Consider the following 20,437-nt stretch of genomic DNA (forward strand, 5'->3'; position numbering starts at 1 on the left):
GCAGGATAGGTAGGTGGACAGACGTACACGTACTGGGCGGCACCAAGTGGGCTTAAGGTGTGTGGAGGAAACAAGTTTTTACCTTGAAATTTGATTTTATTTTTTTTTTTACAACTAGCTTATATAGGCTTTTTTAATCTTAGGAAATCAGAGTATATCCCAATACATTTTTTTAAAAACCCAAAAAGAGATACACTCAATGTCTTTGCATTTCGTTCACTCCCCAATCTAAGAAAAAGGACTAACTACCATGCAGGAAGTAGCAGCGGCACCAGCCAAGAGGCGGGCTTCGCGGGCGGGGGATTCCTCAGCGCCCGCGGGGGGCGGGGCGGGGCGGGGCGGGGGGAAGGGGCGGGGGCGGGGCGCCGGGGAGGGCGCGCGGGGGGAGGGGCGCGGGGGAGGGGGCGGGGCGCCGGGGAGGGCGCGCGGGGGGAGGGGCGCGGGGGAGGGGGCGGGGCGCCGGGGAGGGCGCGCGGGGGGAGGGGCGCCGCGGTGGAGGGGGGAGGGGCGGTGGAGGGGCACGGGGGCGGGGGGAAGGGGCGAGGACGCGGGGGGGACGGGGCGCCGGGGAGAAGGCGGGGCGGGGAGGGGTGGGGGGAGGGGCGCCGGGGAGGGCGCGCGGGGGGCGGGGGCGGGGGCGGGGGGCGCGCGGGGACCAAGGCGAGCGGGCGGCCGAGCGCGGCGCCGGGAGCCGCGGGGCCCGTGCGGCCGGCAGCCGGGGGCGGGGCGGGGCGAGGCCGAGGCCTCGGCTTTGGCGGGTGGAGCGGCCGCCCCCGTACCTTCCCAGGAGAGCGCTCCTCCCGGCTCGCGCTTCAGGAACTTGTACCAGAAGGTGTCCACGCGGGCCGGCTCCGCCCCGTCGCGCGCCGCCTCCCCGGGCGCCAGCTCCACCTCCCCGAGCCACAGGCCGGGCTCCTGCAGCGCCCGCGCCCCGCCGCCCGCCGCCGAGCCCGCCGGCCTCAGGCGCACGGCCCCGCGCGGCTCCCAGCGCCCCAGCTCGGGCCGCGACCCCACGACCAGCAGCTCCGGCGCGGCCCCGGCGCCCGCGGGCGGCACCACCACCCCGAAGCGGAACCGCATGGCGGCGGGCGGCGCGGCTCCCGGCTCCCGGCTCCCGGCTCCCGGCTCCCGGCGTGGGTGGCCCCGGGCCTGGGCAGCATCACGCGGGGCACACGTGTCCCCCCGCGGCAAGGACGCTGCCCGCCCCCCCCCCCCCCCGCGGCGGCCTCCCGGAGCCCCGCGGCCTCCAGCCCTCTTCCCCGGACTCGAAATTCTGTCGGTGCGGGTCGTGGGAAAAGGGACTGGCGCGTGGAAGGCGGCCGGCACGGTGAGGAGGCGGGGGGCCGGGGCGCCCGGGCCCTCCCCGGCCCTCCCCGGCCCTCCCCGGCCCCTCCCCGGCCCTCCCCGGCCGTCCCCGTGGGCCCTCCCGGCCCCTCCCGGCCCCTCCCCAGCCCTCCCCGGCCCCCCCCCCGGCCCTCCCCGGCCCCCCCCAGCCCCTCCCCGGCCCTCCCCGTGGGCCTCCGCTCGTTGCGAGGAGGGAGTAGAACAGTCCCCTCGGAAGACCCCGCTCGCCCCGAAGGTTTCTCCGGTTGGTGGGCCCAGGGCTCCTGCGACAAAAGCACCGGTTACTTTTCCCGGGCCTAGTCCAATTCGATGCCTGAAATAGCACAGGCTCGCTTTCTTTTTTTCAAAAACTGTTATAGTTTTAATATCTGTAAAACAGGTTCGGAGTAAATACTTCCAAGACCTTTCCAAAGTAAAACAAAGACCATTCTACGATTACAAATGTATGTCAATCATTATTTTTGGATGGCATTAAAATAAAACTTGTTTGAAATTTGCTTTCAGTAAACAACTTAAAACGTTTTTATGTCAAGAAATACAGATTTACAGCTGTTGGGTCAAAAAAAAAGCCTGCATGGGTTGGGAGACGTATTTAATTTTTGTTACTGCCTTAAGATGACCATCTGTCCTGTTTACATATGTGTTACTTTTTGATTCTTTGATAAAGTTGTTCTTCTGTTCTTACATTTGTATGTTCATCAACACGTAACACAGCAATCTCTTATCCAAACTAGAGACATATAAAATATCTCTTAAGTCACATTTTTACAAGTATTTGAAACCCTGTGAAAAATGGGGGAGGGGGGGACCAAAATTTCATGCATTCAGAATATCATAAGTACAAAAAGAAGAATAAAAATGTAAACCATACAAACTCGATCTCTCAGTGGAACAGTCAGTAAACTAATCTGCTTCACTCTTAAATATTGATATTCCACTCACTGGTTGGTTGGTTGCTAAGCTAAGGATAAACACAAAGAAAAATGTGAAGACAGCAAGGCTGGCCAAACATGGCTGATTCAGTACCAAAGCACACATTAAATCACAGTGGCATGTGAGTCAGTTTATTCAAATTGCTGTTACAAAATATTCTTAGACTAATTTTGGGAAATTAAGAGTCATTTGGTCATGCAGGAATCCTGGGAGCTGACAGGTCAGGACTTTATTGTGTTGTGCTATGCAGCCTGTGCTGTATACTTTCCAAATGGCATTATTCCCACCAGCTCGTCCCAAGTGAGTACTGCCCATTCCGTGGATAAAATAGCAACAAGAAGAAGGAGAGGAAGGAGAAAAGGAAAGAAGGGAGGAAGGAAAGAAGAAAGGAGAGAGAACAGGAAGCAGGAAAGAAAAAAAGGAAGGGAGGAGAAAAGAAAAAAAGAAAGGAAAGGAAAGGAAAGGAAAGGAAAGGAAAGGAAAGGAAAGGAAAGGAAAGGAAAGGGAGGAAGGAAGGAAGGAAGGAAGGAAGGAAGGAAGGAAGGAAGGAAGGAAGGAAGGAAGGAAGGAAGGAAGAGAAAGAAAGAAAGAAAGAAAGAGAAAAAAGAAAAGAAGAAAGAAAGAAAGAAAGAAAGAAAGAAAGAAAGAAAGAAAGAAAGAAAGAAAGAAAGAAAGAGAAAGAAGAAAAGGAGAGAAAGAAAAGAAAAAGCAAGCAGGCAATATATTTGTTCAAGAGGCATTATTTTCTTTCCTTTTCTATCATAAAGGAGTAATTTTAACAGTTGGAAGTACCCCCTTTAATCCCTTATAGAGAATATACTTCCAAGGCCTTTCCAAAGTAAAACAAAGACCATAATTCTATGATTACAAATGTATCTCATTCGTTATTTTTAATGGCATTAAAATAAAACTTGTTTATGTTTAATAAATAAAGCTTATTTTATGGCATAGATTGAAATATAGTACAAATATGATGGCTACATTGTGAATTAAGTAAGATGCAATTGGAAAGAAGAACAAGACCAGAAGGACATATTCCAAAGCCTCAATCATATTTTGTCAATCGTTTGTCAAAAATTGTAATAGCCATTGAGCCCTTATTATGAACTAAGCATGTGGTTTTCAAATTCATATTATCTCATTTAATTCTCTCACCAATCCTATGAAGTAACAAATATTATATTTCCATTTTAATATTTGAGGGAAAGGTGCAGAGTTTTAGTAAGCAGCCCACAGCAAGGAAGGGACAGAGCCAATGCTGAAAGTCATTCTTTCCACTTACAGTTAAAGGGATATATAATACACATAATGTATACATAATTTGATTTCTAGGAAAATCACTTACAGAATGCCTTTAAATCCCACCATACTTAAGTGAGGTATTCTCCACTAGCTCTTAAAATGAAAAATAACTTCCTATAATTATTTCCTATTACCAATTTCATCCTTAGAAATGATGAAAACAGATGAATCTAAAATAATCCAAGAGTCTATAAAGACACAGATATCGTGGTATTTAGAGTGGATTTGACCTCAGACCCCAGAAAATAGTCATTGTTACTCCTTTATACATCTACCTTGTTGACAATGGAAACACAAATTTGAAAAGTCAAGGTGAAAACTTTCACCAGTTATTAAGCTGCATTATTCCCAGCCTTTTTTTTCCTGGTTGAGTTTCTCCATGTGATATTTCTTTTTACATCTCAAAGAATCATGGTATTTAATAAAAGTGATTATTTATGGAATCCATTTGAGGTCAGATTCTTAATGCTCTGAAGACAAGCTGAATTTAGAGCAAGAATGAGCTCAGTAAAGTAACATAATTCTGATAATAATTTTTGGAAGACCAAACTAATTTGTTGTCATTGAATTTCATTTCTATAGTGCTATCTTATATATAGCCATGATATTTCTTAAAGAATGGGTGATAAATTCACATTTACAGTTTCAGGATCCAATTCAAATGTAAATTCTTTCAAAGCTCCCTCAGGGAAAGCTATTATTTGCAACTATGGTAATTTATGTTTTCTGAAGCAATCTTTCCACTAGTCAGTGAGTTATCATAAATCTTCCTTTATAATATTGTATATGTATACACACACTCACTGATGCAAACCATATTTCACCCAAATAGTTCAGGGACCGTTATAAGCATTACTTTATTACTTGTCAGAACATACTAAGAGTTAAATGTGCCACATATACTATTTCCAATTTTGTAGCTTAAAAAAAGTAATAAAAACAAACAAAACCTTCCTTAGAGAATTTGATTACAGCTCAGAAATTTTGCATATTGCAGCTTACTTCTTTCTGAGTTGGAAAATTGTAGGTTAAGCTACTTGAAAATCCCTTTGAGGATCTGGAGCAATAGACAGATTTGAACTATACCAAGGCTTTGTCCAAAAATTCCACATTTCTCAACTATTTAAAAAATCCATGTCCTTTGTTAATACATATAAAAATCTCCTATCTGCAGGAGATTCCAGCAATTCCACTTCCCACCCCATCCCACCATATAGACAAGTACTGCATTTTTATTGTATCACCAAGAGTCAGTTTAGCCATGCATTTTTCCTGTAATTTATGCTATAGAAATATTGATTTTTTTAAACAGTATAAGTATAAAATTACATTGAAGCATACACCTTTTCAAAAGACATTGACTTGTCCCTTCCCTGGCACATCCCACCACCCTCCTACACCTGCTGGTGTCAGCATTATAATACCCACACCTCCTCTGGGCACTTCCCAACAGGTCGATCAAGCCTGGATTCTGTTAGGCAATGACCTCAACTGGCTTTTCCTAGGGAAAGTAGAGGGTCAAGCCAGGTGGCTGGACCTTGAGATTAGAGACACGGTTTAGAGCTCCCTTCAAATTGAAAAAGATCCTCCTAGGTCTGTGGGAATTTGAACGGCAGGCTAGTTAGCACCTTTCTCAAAAAGGGTAGAGGGCTTGATAACCCTTAGGAATAAAAGAGTGGTGGCTGGAAGGGATGATTTGAAACTCCCAAGGGACCTTTCAAAGAGTTTGAGAAAAAGGAAATAGGTTAGCTAAAAGTAGAGCTGGCTCATTTATACTTAAATGGGGAATGGAGAATAAGGTTGGGAAGGACAGCAGGGCAGGGGGGCAAGGGGTGGGGGAGGCAAGCCTGGCAAGTACTTTTTAAGAATTTGAACACTTTCTAATCCACCCTTTGCTTATTTTCCTAATCATTGTATGTGTTTATATCAAAAGTAAAAAATATTTTAAAAGTGAGACTATTTAGGGTGCTTACTTCTGACATGGAGAAAGGAGGACAAACAGGTTGGTTTGAAAACATTGCTTTACTTCAACTGGACACTGATGAGGATCCTGCAAAGGAAAGCAAGAGTTGATAGTAACTGGAAAGGAGAAGACTGAAGTGAAATAGAAGACCTATTGACCTTTAATAGGAAAGAAAGGATAAAGCAGGAGCTGAGTAAAGACTATGAGCTTCCCTGGAAATGCAGAAATAGTTGAGGAGGAGGAGGTGTACTCATACTTTAATCAGTGGAACTAGCCACTTACTCAAAAGTATATACTTGTCCAAACATGCACTATGGACATTGTCAAAGTATAATTTTCCAAAATGGCTCTCATATAAATTAAAGAGGGAACCAGAAGGATGGTAAAAATATTTCAAAAAGAACTACAGATCTAATGTATATAGACTCTGAAAGACTGCTAGAAGATTACTAGATTAAATACAAAAGTGATTAATTTCCCACTGAGCAATAAAACTGTAACCTTCGGATTTATCTATCCTACCTCACAGAAATCACTTGCATCTTAAACAGATAAACATCTACAATATTGAATATATAGCTTTGGGGGTGAGGGCCCTAACCAATAGTAAGTAGTAACATAAAGCAGGCACAAATAATCTTGTAGAGAATGAAATAATTCGAATGGACCCGGAGGACACTGTTCCAGCGCGCAGGACAGGCAGTCACCCTCAGTTCTAGGTTTTGGATACTTTTTCTTAACAATGTATAATAGGGGCACCTGGTTGGCTCAGTGGTAGAGCTTCTGCCTTTGGCTCAAGTTGTGATTCCAGGGTCCTGAGATCAAGTCCCGCATCCGGCTCCCCACAGGGAGTCTGCTTCTCCCTCTGTCTCTCTTTCTATGTCTCTCATGAATAAATAAATAAAATATTTTTTTAAAAAAGTATAATAATAACATCTTGATTACTGAACTCCTATCTACCATGGGCTAGGCACTGAGCTGAGTGTCAAACACATTTAATCTAGTCAGCATTTTTATGACATAGTTATAATCTCCATTATCCAGAAAAGAACACAAATTGTTTGAACAGTAACTGATTTGCCTAAGGCCATACAGCTAACAAATGATGAAGCAGGAATTGCACCCAGAAATTCCTGACCCAGTAGCCTCTGCAGGCAAAGACTCAGCACATAGTTGTGTAACTCATATCCAGCACAGAAGCCCTGGGAGGAAGGGATGAGGGGTGCAGGAGCAGTGCTGAAACTCAGTCCATACTGCACTTGCAAACCTTTTGTTCTGGGTCCCTCTTTCCTCCCATAAAATATCTGCTCCTGGGTAAGCCTAGTGCCACCAGGCAAATCTACATATAAAGTCTTGGGGGCTGAGATTGCTCAAGGCTAACAAAATTCACTATTTCCTTCTGCTGGCAGGGAATTATTCCAATTCTCAAAAAGGCATATATAAGCTACAGCCCTACTCTAAAAATGTAAAAACAAAAACAAAAGAAAGCAAAACCAAAACACACACACACACACACACACACACACAACTGTTTAGATACAGTTGGTACATCTCAATACTATTCATTGGGACAGATCCTTAGTGAAATTACAGCTGTAAACAGCATATATGCAGCAGCCTGGACAAATACAGAGGTCTCTAGGTTTAGAACCTAGGGACGCCTGGGTGGCTCAGCGGTTGAGCGCTCCCTTTTGGCCCAGGGGTGATCCTGGAGTCCCGGGATCAAGTCCCACATGGGGCTCCCTGCATGGAGCCTGGATCTCCCTCTGCCTATATCTCTGCTTCTCTTCTGTGTGTCTCTCATGAATAATAAATAAATAAATAAATAAATAAATAAATAAATAAATAAATAAATAAATAAATAAATAAATAAAACAGTGACCTAGACGTTATATACATCCACTATGTCGATATCGTGGGCCTTTGGGCTCTGCCCTGTGGGAGAGTCTGCACTCCCTGCTAAGACTCGGTTATGCAGGAACTGCACCAGACACTCCACAGCCCTTCTGTAGCTCAGGGAACTCCAAGAGATGAACGAAACAGGAAACAAAAATTCAAATGCTTCCTTCCTTAGAAGGAGGCCAGAGACCGCTATTATGAGAGAAACAGTTTTCTTAACCTGACTTAGCACATTCCCCTTTAATTTCAGGTAGAACTGTGACCAAATAGAGTGAGGCATTATTCTCCCTATGCCTCCACATTAAAAAGGGCTTGTAGGATTTACAAAGGGGGGTGGAGTGGGATAAGGGTAGGGAGGAGTTCCTCTGGATGGAAAAATTGTAACAACAGCAACTGTTGTTCCCTCTGAGGGAAGTAACATAGTGGCGGCAACATCACTGGACCCTGATCTTAGACACTTGGGGGTACTCTCTGTAGCAAAGGGCACAAAACAGCAGACCACAACTGTCAGGCATACATGACCTTTTATTTAATTCGTTGCCAAAATATAAATATTAGAAAATTTCACAGGAATGTCCAAATTTTTGTCTTCTCTTGAAAAACTAGATTTTGCAGGAAGGGGCCACAGCTTCCAAGGCACAATGGGCTGGAGCTGAGAAAGGTCTGCCTCCCCCTTTGGATGCGCTTGAACTCCTGACACTCCAGTCTCCACCACGCCCACATTGTCTCCCTGAAATTGGGGCCAAGTTGCTGTTCATCCTCATACACCAAGAGTTGTTGTTGTTGTTGTTGTTGCTGCTGCTGTTGTTTTTACTGGTTTTCATGATAGCATTAAAAAGAAAGTATCAAAGATGTGGACATATTGGAAACTTCCTTTGTTGTTAATTAAAATGTAAAATAGTGCAGCCATTTTGGAAAAAAATTTGACAGTTCCTCCAAAGTTTAAACATAGTGCTGCCATATGACCCAGCAATCCCACTCCTTCACAAGGTATGAAAAAATATGTCCATTCAGAAATCTGCAAGTGAATGTGCATACCAACATTATTCTTAATAGCCAAAAACTGAAAACAACTCAAATGTCTATCAACTGATGACCAAATCAACTAAATGTGCTATATCTGGCCATTAAAAGGAATAAAGTAAAGGTAAAAAAAAAAAAAAAAAAAAAAAAAAGAATAAAGTACTGATGTATGTTATAATATGGCTTGACTTTGAAAATGTTATGCTGTGTCAAAAGGCCAGTCACAAAAGACCACTACATATATTTCTTTAAGATTTTATTTATTTATTCATGAGAGACACAGAGAAAGAGGCAGAGACACAGGCAGAGAGAGAAGCAGGCTCCAGGCAGGGAGCCCGATGTGGGACTCGATCCTGGGTCTCCAGGATCACGCCCTGGGCCAAAGGCAGGAGCTAAACCGCTGAGCCACCCAGGCGTCCCAAGACCACCACATATTATGTGATTCCATTTATTTGAAATGTCCTGAATAGGCAAGTCTACAGAGATGGAAAGGAGATTAGTGGTTGTTCCAGGTCAGAAAACAAGGGGAGAATGGGGAAAAGTGAGGAGTAACTGGTAAAAGGCATAGGGTTTTGGAGAGGGAGTGTTAAAAGTATTTTAAAAGTGGTTGTGGTGATGGTTGCACAAATCTGTGAATATACAAAAAACTATTGGATTATACACTTTAAATAAATGACTTATATGAATAATATCTCAATAAAACTATTACCAAAAACAGCAAGTCAACTATTAGATCAGCTGTGGGTCTCTTTAAGTCATTTGAGTTTTGAACTCCTGTTTTTCAAAGGAAAATGCACATCAACCTGGTTCCTAAGAACCGAGGAGGATTTGCTCCCTCCAGCATACTCTAAGGTACTGATTTGGTTAGGTTAGGAAGGTTAGGAAGAATAACCTTTTTATTTTTTCAAATTCTTCCAAAAAGGACAACTATTTCACAACAGACAATCAACATACAAATACTTTTGAAGATTTATTTATTAATTGGGGGGGGGGAGCGGAGGGAATGCAAGCACAGGGGGAAGAAGCAGAGGGAGGGAGAGAGTCTTAAGCAGACTCCAAGCTGAGTGCAGAGCCTGACATGGGGCTCCATCTCACAACCCTGAGGTCATGACCTAAGCCAAAACCAAGAGTTGGTTGCTCAACTGACTGTATCACTCAGGCACCCCAATATACAAATACTTTTGAGGTATACAGCATTGGTTAGGTGACTTGATATGAACAAATATAAGATGTGATTCTTGCTCTCAAAGAGTTTATTGGTATAGTTGCTGGAAATAAATACCACTTGAAAAGCCAAATTATGGCACAAAAATTAATTTCTTCAAATTTAACAATACTAAATTACCTGTCACCAAGCAGCCACTGACAACTAGCCACAGGCATTGTAAATGTCAGAAGAGGACTGAAGCCCCAAGGACCTGGATGGGTTGGGTCTGATATCAGATCATGAAGGACTTTCAACCAGAGCTTGTAATGGACAGAAAACAAGAAAGAAGTGGAGGTGAAAGAACACTGGTATTCCAAGTCAAGTAACCGCATCAAGAAAAGCAGAAAGAGAAAATCTCAAAGCATGTTTAAGGTAATGTTAGATTAACACAGGTAAGGATCCCAGAAAATGTTTTTTCTAAGATAACTATATGACATATTTTGCATTGATCAATTACATGTTAAACTAGATATATGCTCTCACATGTTTCACAATTTTTAATAAAAATAATAAGGAAAAAAGCATATTATAATGACCATATATTATTATTATATGTTATATAATGAAGAAATGGGAAATAGAGAAAAGAAAATATCTTGGGTGTTCACTGTCCAAAGAGAGGATATCAAATTTATTAAAATCAAGAGGTGAACCATTTCATACACTTTAGTTCAATATGAAGACATGAGCTCAATTATGCTATTTCATAATAGCAAGAATTAGTATATTGTAAATTGTTCTTTTTTTAAGATTTTATTTATTCATGACAGACAGAGAGAGAGAGAGAGAGAGAGAGGCAGAGACATAGGCAGAGGGAGAAGCAGGCTCCATGCAGGGAGCCCGACATTGGACTCGATCCCAGGTCCCCAGGATCATGCCCTGGGCTGAAGGTGGTGCTAAACCACTGTGCCACCCGGGCTGCCCTATTGTAAATTGTTCTAATCTATTTGCTATATTAGCTGTAGCAGTGAGTATATATATGAGTGCACCACCCACAAGCTTAGCAGGCAAACAGTATTAATCATGGCAAGGCTAATATATATTTAATATTCTCATTTAGCTATCAAACTTCCTGAAGTATTATTACATTAGGTACATGAGATTGCTTTTTTAAGTAAATATCTTTGGGCTGCAATAATATTCTTTTTAGAAAGTATGATTTATTATCACTTTGGGGAAAGGATTGATTTTCCAGAATCTTTAATTTTCAGTAAGTGTCCAGCTCTGACATAGTCACTGCAGGGCCAGTAAATTCACCTGGAAAAAAAATACTGTGGTTTAATTAAGTTTTTATGTGCCAGGTGGAGGAGCAATTGATTCTATGATCAATGTAGAAATTCCTCCACAGAATGAATAAATGAAAACATAATTTATATCACCAGATTAATGCCTTGAATAGTCACTTTCATAGAATTGGTTTACCACATTGCCCTAAGTTAGAAAATTCAAAGAAAGAACAATTGTATTTAGGATGGCAGAGTTTTAAAAGCCAGAAGGAGCTCCATGTTCCAGTCTCTTTGTTTGATACATGAGGAAACTGGGACTCTTATAAAAACATTTTTTAAGTTTCTCATTTATTTGTTTTCATCTATACATCTAAATTTCTAAAACATAAAGGATTATCAGAGAGACACACTTCCTCTTGTTCCCATGCTCTTTCTCTTCATTCTATGTGGTAACTTCAAGTGTTAATGGTTCATCCACCAGAACATACACCATCAATGACTGAGAAAAGTTATTTTCTTCAAGAAAATAAATATTAGTGATATTTCGGTTTTGTGAACAGTAAAATTATAAAGCTTTTTAAGAATATCTTCTACTATACTTTAAAGGTTATAGTTCCACATATCATCAGCATTTTAAACCTACTTCTTCCCTTGAGATATTCAAGGAAATAAATACCACTTGAAAAGTTACCATGTAACTTATTGTCCAAAGCAGATAAATTTTGAGAATGGAAAAAGATGGTAAAATAGTTAACAGTGTTAATTGATTTACAATAGATATGAACTAGATTCATCTCAGGCAAACCAGAATGGACTGTTGCCTTACTCATATTACATTTTATTTAATGTGTTCTCAAAACAAATAAAATGTTTCTGGAAATTGTATTGTCCTGGGTTATGTTCAAGAGCAATCTTAAAATTCTTTAGAGTAGAGAAATTTATTATCCTACCTTCTTTCCAGGTTAACCCATCCAAAAAAGAAGAGGATCTTTGACCCTTTGCAACAAAATACACTGATCCCTGTACTCAGGAACTGGAGGTGTATCATTCTCATATGTTACTTTACCTTCCAGTGGGAGGACAATCTCCCTCCCCACCAAGGACCTCAAAGTAAATGGGGATTGATCTTGATGCTGTTCCTTATCTCCCCAGCCAGGAGACCACTAGTCTTACACCCCACTTACTTAAGATGAATCTCTCCTCCCAACTTCCAACCTATGAAATATTCCCTATTGTTTTCTCTTTCTCTACACACTCCCTTCAAGCAGCCTTTTGGGAAAGGCTGAAGCATTAGGTGTTCAGTCAGGACGAGGTGATGATTTGGTCACAAAAGTCCTCAAGATATCTATGACCTAAAACCACCAGGGTTTATGTCCCTCTCATATTACATGTCCTTCTTGGGTTGGCAGCACATCTGCCCTACATCGTATTTACTGCATGTCCTCTCAGAAAAAAGAATAGGAAATGGTGTATAAATATCTTACCTTCCTTGCCCCTAAAATAAGTTAATTCTGGTATGTCCAAAATTCTGGCTCCCTTGAGTTTCCCTGATGGGATTAGGCTCTCGTCATCCACAGTGGTAACTGGCTTGAAAATATACCCTGTATCATCTGCTTCTGTTCCTTATCTATTTCCCCACCTCTACTGCATTTTCATTCCCTCCCAAATAAACTCTTTCACTGAACCATATTTGCCATTTGTGTAAATCACAAACGATTGAGTATCAGTTAGTTTCATATGTTTCAACTTAATACTTGAACCTAAATCCTTGATTTAGGATTTGCTTCTGGAGCACCCATATAAAGAAACTAGGTTTCACCTATTTTTTTGAATTTTGTAGAAATGAAACCATGTTGCATGTTTTCTTTTGTAACTTAAGCCTTTTGCTCAACAGTGTTTTGGAAACACATACATATTGTGGCATGTGAGTATATAGTTCAATTATTTTTGTTTATGTACAGCATATTTCTTTGGTTAAATATCCCATATTTTATCAATTTCATTGTTAATAGATGAATTATTTTCAGTATGGCCCTATTACAAACATAAAGCTTTTGGGCGTCTGCCACGGAAACAAGATGACAAAGGGGACGTCATCGTTTGGAAAGTGTCACAATAAGAAGCACACGTTGTGCCACCGCGTGGCTCTAAGGCCTACCACCTTCAGAAGTCCACCTGCAGCAAATGTGGCTCCCCTGCCAAGCGGAAGGGAAAGTATAACTGGAGGGCCAAGGCTAAAAGCTGGTACGACTAGCACCGGACCAGTCGAATGAGGCACCTTAAAATTGTATACCGCAGATTCAGGCCTGGATTCCGTGAACGAACGACACCTAAGCTCAAGAGGGCAGCTGCTGCAGCATCCAGTTCATCTTAAGGATTTCAGCGATTAGTCACTATAAACATTCCGGGTTTAAAAAATTAAGAAAAAAACATAAAGCTATTAACAGCGTGATATGTACATCCTGGTGTACATTTGCACAAGTGTCTCTGGGAACCAAAACTATATAAGTAGTTCTGTAAAAGTAGAACTCCTGGGATCCCTGGGTGGCTCAGTGGTTTGGTGCCTTCAGCCCAGGGCGTGATCCTGGAGTCCCGGGATCGAGTCCCACGTGGGGCTCCCTGTATGGAGCCTGCTTCTCCTCCTGCCTGTGTCTCTGCCTCACTCTCTCTGTCTCTCATGAATAAAAAAAAAAAAAAAAAAAAAAATAGAACTGCAACCATAGAGTATGTTCATAGCTTATTTGTTCTTTAAGTAATATTCAAAATAGGAAACAATAACCTTTATTGGGTGCAATCCAGCATGTACATCTTCTAAATCTCTACTTTGTATACAGCAGATCTTTAATGTAGCAGTTTTAATTCTATGCAGACCTGAGTTGGAAAGCAGACCAAGGCTTTTGATTCCTCTTAGAGTACCTTCTTCTGTATTTTCTCATTGAAGAGTATAATCTCCCTAAGTTTACCCTTTTCTTCAACCAATAAATAAATCTAACTCTTTTATTCATTTCTTCATAGAAACTTTTCCTATGCCTCTAATTATTTCTATTGCCCTCTTCCAAACTGCCTCCAAATTTTTCAGATCCAGGGTGACCATGTAACTTATTGTCTAAAGCAGATAAATTTTGAGAATGAGAAAAGATGGTAAAATAGTTAACAGTGTTAATTGATTTACAATAGATATGAACTAGATTCATCTCAGGCAAACCAGAATGGACTGTTGCCTTACTCATATTACATTTTATTTAATGTGTTCTCAAAACATTAAATGTTTCTGGAGGACTGGCACATATTAGGTATTAAAGAGGCCTGGTTGGCTGCACAACACATTACCATTCACAGCCACTCTCAGAAACTTTATTATGAATTTATTATGCATAAGTAACAACACATAATGATATTTCTAAGTAGGAAGGGTAAAACATTGGGCTTTTAGTGGTGATGAGGCAGTATAAGCTAGGTTCCAACTGTGTCCTTCAGGGAAACTATGATTGCATATTTGATCTTCAGTTTGGCTGCAGAAACAAATTTCAATGGTAATTTAGTATAAAAAGGAGGTTTTTCTAAAGTATTAGCTGGTTGCTAAGTAACAATGGGAAAATGGTAAAATCAGGAAAATTTTACTAAATTCCCTTGTATTTACTGGCTTCAGAAAACAGCTCTCTTTTAGATAGGACCTGTTTGACAATTTGTACTTGGAAAACTGAAAGTGTGACATTTTTCTACAAGCAGAAATATGCAAAACAAAACTATTTTAGGCATAAAGAAATTTCACAGGGTTAGTATTTGTTTATACAGAACAGTCTAAATTGCACCTCATTGTTTAGATAAGCAAAACATCTGAATAAAAATGCAAAATATTTAGGAAAATGTCTAATTTCTTCAAAATACTTGAATGTTCTTAAATAGTTTGGTAATAATAGAAGTGATAATTTAATAGGAGCTACATTGTGGCAGTCACTGAGCTTCAGATTTTGGTTACATTCTCTAATAAAATCCCCTTAACTAGAAATTATGATTCCATTTTGCTGGTTAAGATACTGAAACTTAACTGGTTACTTAATTTTTTTCTCTGTTACAAATTAGCAAGTGGCTGAGTTGATACTTGAATCCAAAGCTTTTGACTCTAAAGGCTTTATACTTTTTTATAAAATATTTGGAGGCTTTGATTTTATTGCTACCTCATAAAAAATGCTACAGTTCAAATGACATTAAATTAATTACACAGCAAATATAGTCCTGAGAAGTGAGGAAATCAAGGTTATCAAAACAATTCAAAATTATATAAGTAGAGATTTAGGGATCAACTTTTAAAAATAGAAGCCAGGAGCAGCCTGGGTGGCTCAGTGGTTTAGTGCCTCCCTTTGGCCCAGGGCGTGACCCTGGAGACCTGGGATCAAGTCCCATGTCGGGCTCCCTGCATGGAGCCTGCTTCTCCCTCTGCCTGTGTCTCTGCCTTTCTCTCTCTCTGTCTCTCATGAATAAAATATTTAAAATAAATAAATAAAAAATAGAAGCCATACCATCCTTGAAAATGTATTTCTAACTTAAAAAAGTAATTATTAATATTTAATACTAAAAAGGTTGAATTAAACTAAGAAGTACAAAAAATACTATTTTCTTAAATGTTGATTTCACATTCTTGTGAATCAATTTAAGCAATTGGAGGGGGGGGATATGTATTAATTAGTGCAATAATGTAGATAATCAACAGGAGGAATTTAACTCCCAAATTCACAGAGGTAAGATCTTTTCTGGTTGCCTCTCAAGTCTATCCATTTTTTGCTATGATAAAGATACACTTTGGTGGAGAAGTTTTTAATTCATCTTGTATGAGTTTGATATTATTCTGAAGCAGAAAACTTGAAATCTTTGGAGTAATGCTCCTGTGCAACCTAACCTTTTCAAGATACACCTAACATTTTCAAGATATGAAAGTAGAAGCTTAAAAAAGCATTCTTTATCATGGTTTTCATTGCCTATCATGCACAGGAATTCTTTTGTTTTCTACTTGACTCTTCCATCTAATTTCCATAAGCTAATTACTATTTCATCTAATCATCTTACCCTCTGACCTACCTTCTTTTATTTATCTTAGTTTTCAACTTCTAACAAATTCTTTTGAAATATCTGAACCACATTAGCTATCTTTCTTCCTTCACAGTACATTAAGAGTGATCCATTATTAGGAAAAAAAAGTTATACTTTAAAGATCTAAGATCTATATGTATAATGAATTCTAGCCTTGCTGAGAATAAATACAAAACTAATTACTATGGTATGAGGAAAAAAAGTTTTCAATAGTCAGAGTACATATAAGTTCTCAAACATAATACAAGCTACATCTTCAGTGGAAAATATTAAAAATATCAAGATAATGTTTCTTTTTTTTTTTTAAGATTTTATTCATTTATTCATGAGAGGCAGAGAGAGAGAGAGGCAGGGACACAGGCAGAGGGAGAAGCAGGCTCAATGCAGGGAGCTGGACGTGGGACTCAATCTCGGGTCTCCAGGATCACACCCTGGGCTGAAGGCAGTGCTAAACAGCTGAGCCACCCCAGCTGCCCCAAGATAATTTTTCTACTCACTATCTAGATGTGATTCTTTTTTTGGAACTAAGCTAAAGATAACATGAAGAAAACTGGACAATAATTCTGACTTAGTGTCTCAAAATCAAGAATGGATATAGATTTCTAAGAAACTTATATGACTTTAAAAAGAGGTGAAAGGTAGCGTTTTTCTTGACTTCTGAAATTTGTAAAGTAATAAAATAAATTGTAGAGTACTATAAGGAATATCATTTCAGTGTCTGACCAGACAAAACGATTTTGAATGATTTAAGGATTTGCTTAAACTACAATATCATAATATTTGGATTCACAAATCCTAAAGAGAATTAGTGAGTCTTTTTCAATGAAATGAAAAACTGTATCTGTTTAGTATGTGTATGTGCTGAGTAATAATGTTAGGATAAAAATGGGGATCCCTGGGTGACCCAGTGGTTTAGCGTCTGCCTTCGGCCCAGGGCATGATCTTGGGGTCCTGGGATCGAGTCCCGCATTGGGCTCCCTGCATGGAGCCTTTCTCCCTCTGCCTGTGTCTCTGCCTCTCTTTCTCTGTGTGTGTGTGTGTGTGTGTGTGTGTGTGTGTGTGTCTCATGAATAAATAAATAAAATCTTTTAAAAAAATGTTAGGAGAAAAATAAACCATTAGATGGATAATGAGGTCAATAATAAATAATCACCTTGTGGGATCCCTGGGTGGCGCAGTGGTTTAGCACCTGCCTTTGGCCCAGGGTGCGATCCTGGAGACCTGAGATCGAGGCCCACGTCGGGCTCCTGGTGCATGGAGCCTGCTTCTCCCTCTGCCTGTGTCTCTACCTCTCTCTCTCTCACTGTGTGCCTATCATAAATAAATAAATAAAAATTTTTAAAAAAATAATCACCTTTCAATGTTGTCTGGCTGTGTGTATGTGTGTGTAAGACCACTAATGGGTCTGGGTATGGAGGAAAGAGATCACTCTAGTCATGGGGAAAAGTAGACATGAGAAGCCCCAAATTATGAGGATGTGGATAGGAACAGTGGCTACTAAGAGGTCATCTCATGGGGAAAAAGTGGCAAGAAGATATTTAATGTTTGAGATAAAAAAAAATAGGTGACTTACTTAGAATTATTTGTCTGGATTTGAAAGTATTCAGTAAGCACCAACTAGGTATATAGCCAACATTTAACAGGCATGCAGAGGCTTTAATCATGGTTGTCAACTATAATAAGTCCAAACTCTGCTTCCAGAAAAAGTAAAGGATTCTGTTAGATCATGGGCCAGGAAACTGGTCAATGAGACATTCACCTGTTTTTGTAAATGATGTTAGTTAGAACACTGGTAGGTTCACTCATTTGCATGTTGTCTTTGGCTACTTTCATACTACAATGGTAGAGCTGAGTAGATGCAACAGAAACCAAATGCCTCCAAGCCTAAAATGTTTGCTATCTTATCATTTACAGAAAAGCTTTTCACCACTGCTCTACACCAGCACTATTGACCTATGAGGCCAAATAATTCTTCATTTCGTGGGGCTTTTCTGTGCTTTGTGGGATGTTTAGCAGCATCTGTGGCCTCTGCTCACTAGATGTCAGTAGCATATCTGCAGTTATGTCAACCAAAATGTCTCCAGATGTCACCCTGGGTTGTAATAGCATTCCTGATTGAGAACCACTGCTCTAGACAAATATCATTTTTCTAAGCTCCCTACAAATTTCTGACACAAATTGCTCTTTCACGTTGACTTACATAGCAACATATGAAAAAGCCAATTTGAAGAAATTTTTATTGAAAATATAGAAATAATAAAAAAAGAATAACACACTCTTGCTGCTACCTTTTCTACCTAATAAAACATGTATGAACTCGTCCTTCTTTAGTACATGTCAGTCCTCCAGTCTAAGGCTAACTCCAACTCTGCATAATCTCAGCCCCTCTCATCTATTCAAGGGCATGCTAACAGCCCCTCCCCAATGTGCCACCAATTTTTCTTTCTTTACCAGATCAGATACATCAGTAACTACCTCTCTCATTTTGAAACAAACTAACTAAACCCCTCTCTTTCTCCGCTTCCTTCTATTTACTGTTCACATTTCTTTGATGCCATTTATAGTATGTCTTCTTGAGAGATATAAATCTTCAGATTGAAGAATTATGATGAATCTCAAATGGGATAAATAAATAATCCACACCTAAATCTATCATAATGAAAACAAAGAACACCAATAATAAAGAGTTTATCTTAAAAGCAGGTTGAGAAAACAAAAAAAAAAAAGGAAAGAGAACTAGACTGACAGCTGTTTTCTCATAGTAGAAATGGAAGCCAGAGAATGGCCAAATACCTTTGAAGCACTTTGGGGAGTACTACTTACTCATCAGACTTCCTCTAAAGTCTCACCTGCTAAGGAAGGTAAGGAATCTTCTGTCATGTTGATTCAGTTGTATCATCTTGAATATAGGGACAATGACAGTAGCAAAGTACTTACCCTGCCTACCTCACAGCACAATGAATAGATGCTCATTCCCAGTCATAGGATTAATTTTGTTCTTCATTGATCATGACTCCCTAATTATATACCCACTTTTTGCATTTTTATAAATATATTTCACATTAAATAAATGCGGTCATATAATTACTAATCTTTTAATTTTTTGGCTTTGATAGTTGAGTATCAAAGCAAAAAAGCCATTGAATAAATTAAGATGTAATAGTAAAACATCCTAGGACCGATGATATATTTGAACTGTTCATTGTACAAATCTATAAACTGTGAACAAATTTACTTTTTTAAAAAGATTTAATTATTTATTTTTGGAGAGAGAGAGCAGGGGAAGGGTCAGAGGAGAGGATCTTTCAAGGAGACTTCCCACTGAGCATGAAGCCCCACACAGGGCTCAGTCCCAGAACCCATGAGATCATGACCTGAGCCAAAACCAAGAGTCAGACACTTGACCAACTGAGCCACCCAGGCACCCCTGGAAACATTTACTTTTTACTTAAACAAGTAAGTGATAAAAACTTTGGGTATATTAGTATTAACCCAGTGGTTATTTATAATCAATATCTAAGGCAATTCTAGACAAGCAGATAGGTCAATGAGATATAACTGAATAAGTTTTAGAAAGTGAAATTATTTAGGGACACCTGGGTGTCTTGGTTTGTTAACTGTCTGCCTTCTGCTCAGGTCATGATCTCTTGGGGTCCTCGGATGGAGCCCAGCCCCACATCCAGTTCCCTATGCAGTGTGGTGTCTGCTTCTCCGTCTCCTTCTGCCCCTCACCAGGCTCATGTTTTCTCTCCCTTTCTCAAATGAACAAATAAAATATTTTTTAAAAGGAAAAAGAAATTACTTAGCAACCACCAATTTTCAGGAGCTAGTAATATGATTGTAATATAGACTTACTACATTTGTGCTTGAAAAATTTTTAAATCTTTTGATGCTCAGTATCTATCTCTAGATACATAAAAATATTTTTTCTAAGATTTTATTTATTTATTCATAAGAGACACAAAGAGAGAGAGAGAGAGAGAGAGAGAGGCAGAGACACAGGCAGAGGGAGAAGTAGGCTCCATGCAGGGAGCCCAACGTGGGACTCAACCCCGGGGTCTCCAGGATCACACCCTGGGCTGAAGGCGGCACTAAACCACTGAGCCACCAGGGCTGCCCTCATAAAAAGATTTTAAAATGTATTTATTTTATTATGTGGCAAAATGTAATTTTTCCTCTTTTTTCTTATCATAATTTTTCACATAATGGAACTCACACACACACACACACACACACACACACGTACCTTTCCCACTGATTCCTTCAGGCTCTAGTCCATCCCAAACTAGAATAATCGAAGAAGGAATCTAAGGCTTTGGCAAAGAGAAAAAATTCAGAGACTCACCTAGCTTATGCTATAAAAAGGGAGTCTATTGGTAAGAAAAAGATTTGTCTCATGAATGTTTCTCTTTGAGGGCCAAAGGTAGCAAAGCACCACCCAGGGAGCAACTA

The 20,437-nt window shown here is 40.2% G+C and overlaps 1 protein-coding gene and 1 pseudogene across 12 annotated transcripts in view; one reads left to right on the forward strand and one right to left on the reverse strand.

The window, feature by feature from the left end:
- EPM2A (EPM2A glucan phosphatase, laforin) overlaps window positions 1-12,212 on the reverse strand; it is a 291,240-nt gene extending 279,028 nt beyond the window's left edge. For 9 of the 12 annotated variants that reach the window (XR_013378553.1, XR_013378552.1, XR_013378550.1 and 6 more), the window contains exon 1: window positions 780-1,095. Coding sequence is in view for 6 of the 12 variants with exons in the window: in XM_077896049.1 (XP_077752175.1) it covers window positions 780-1,080 (301 nt within the window). In the remaining 6 variants the exon portion in view is untranslated. Of the gene's footprint in view, window positions 1-779; window positions 1,110-5,552; window positions 5,630-9,809; window positions 9,828-11,847 lie in introns of those variants that run through there. The other 3 variants (XM_077896056.1, XM_077896066.1, XM_077896076.1) reach the window with 3 other exon arrangements.
- A 763-nt stretch (window positions 12,213-12,975) lies between these two features.
- LOC144312918 (large ribosomal subunit protein eL37-like) lies at window positions 12,976-13,595 on the forward strand (annotated as a pseudogene).
- The last annotated feature ends 6,842 nt before the right edge of the window (window positions 13,596-20,437 follow it).

This window comes from Canis aureus, chromosome 1 (genome assembly GCF_053574225.1).
Source record: "Canis aureus isolate CA01 chromosome 1, VMU_Caureus_v.1.0, whole genome shotgun sequence".
Classification (NCBI taxonomy): Eukaryota; Metazoa; Chordata; class Mammalia; order Carnivora; family Canidae; genus Canis; species Canis aureus.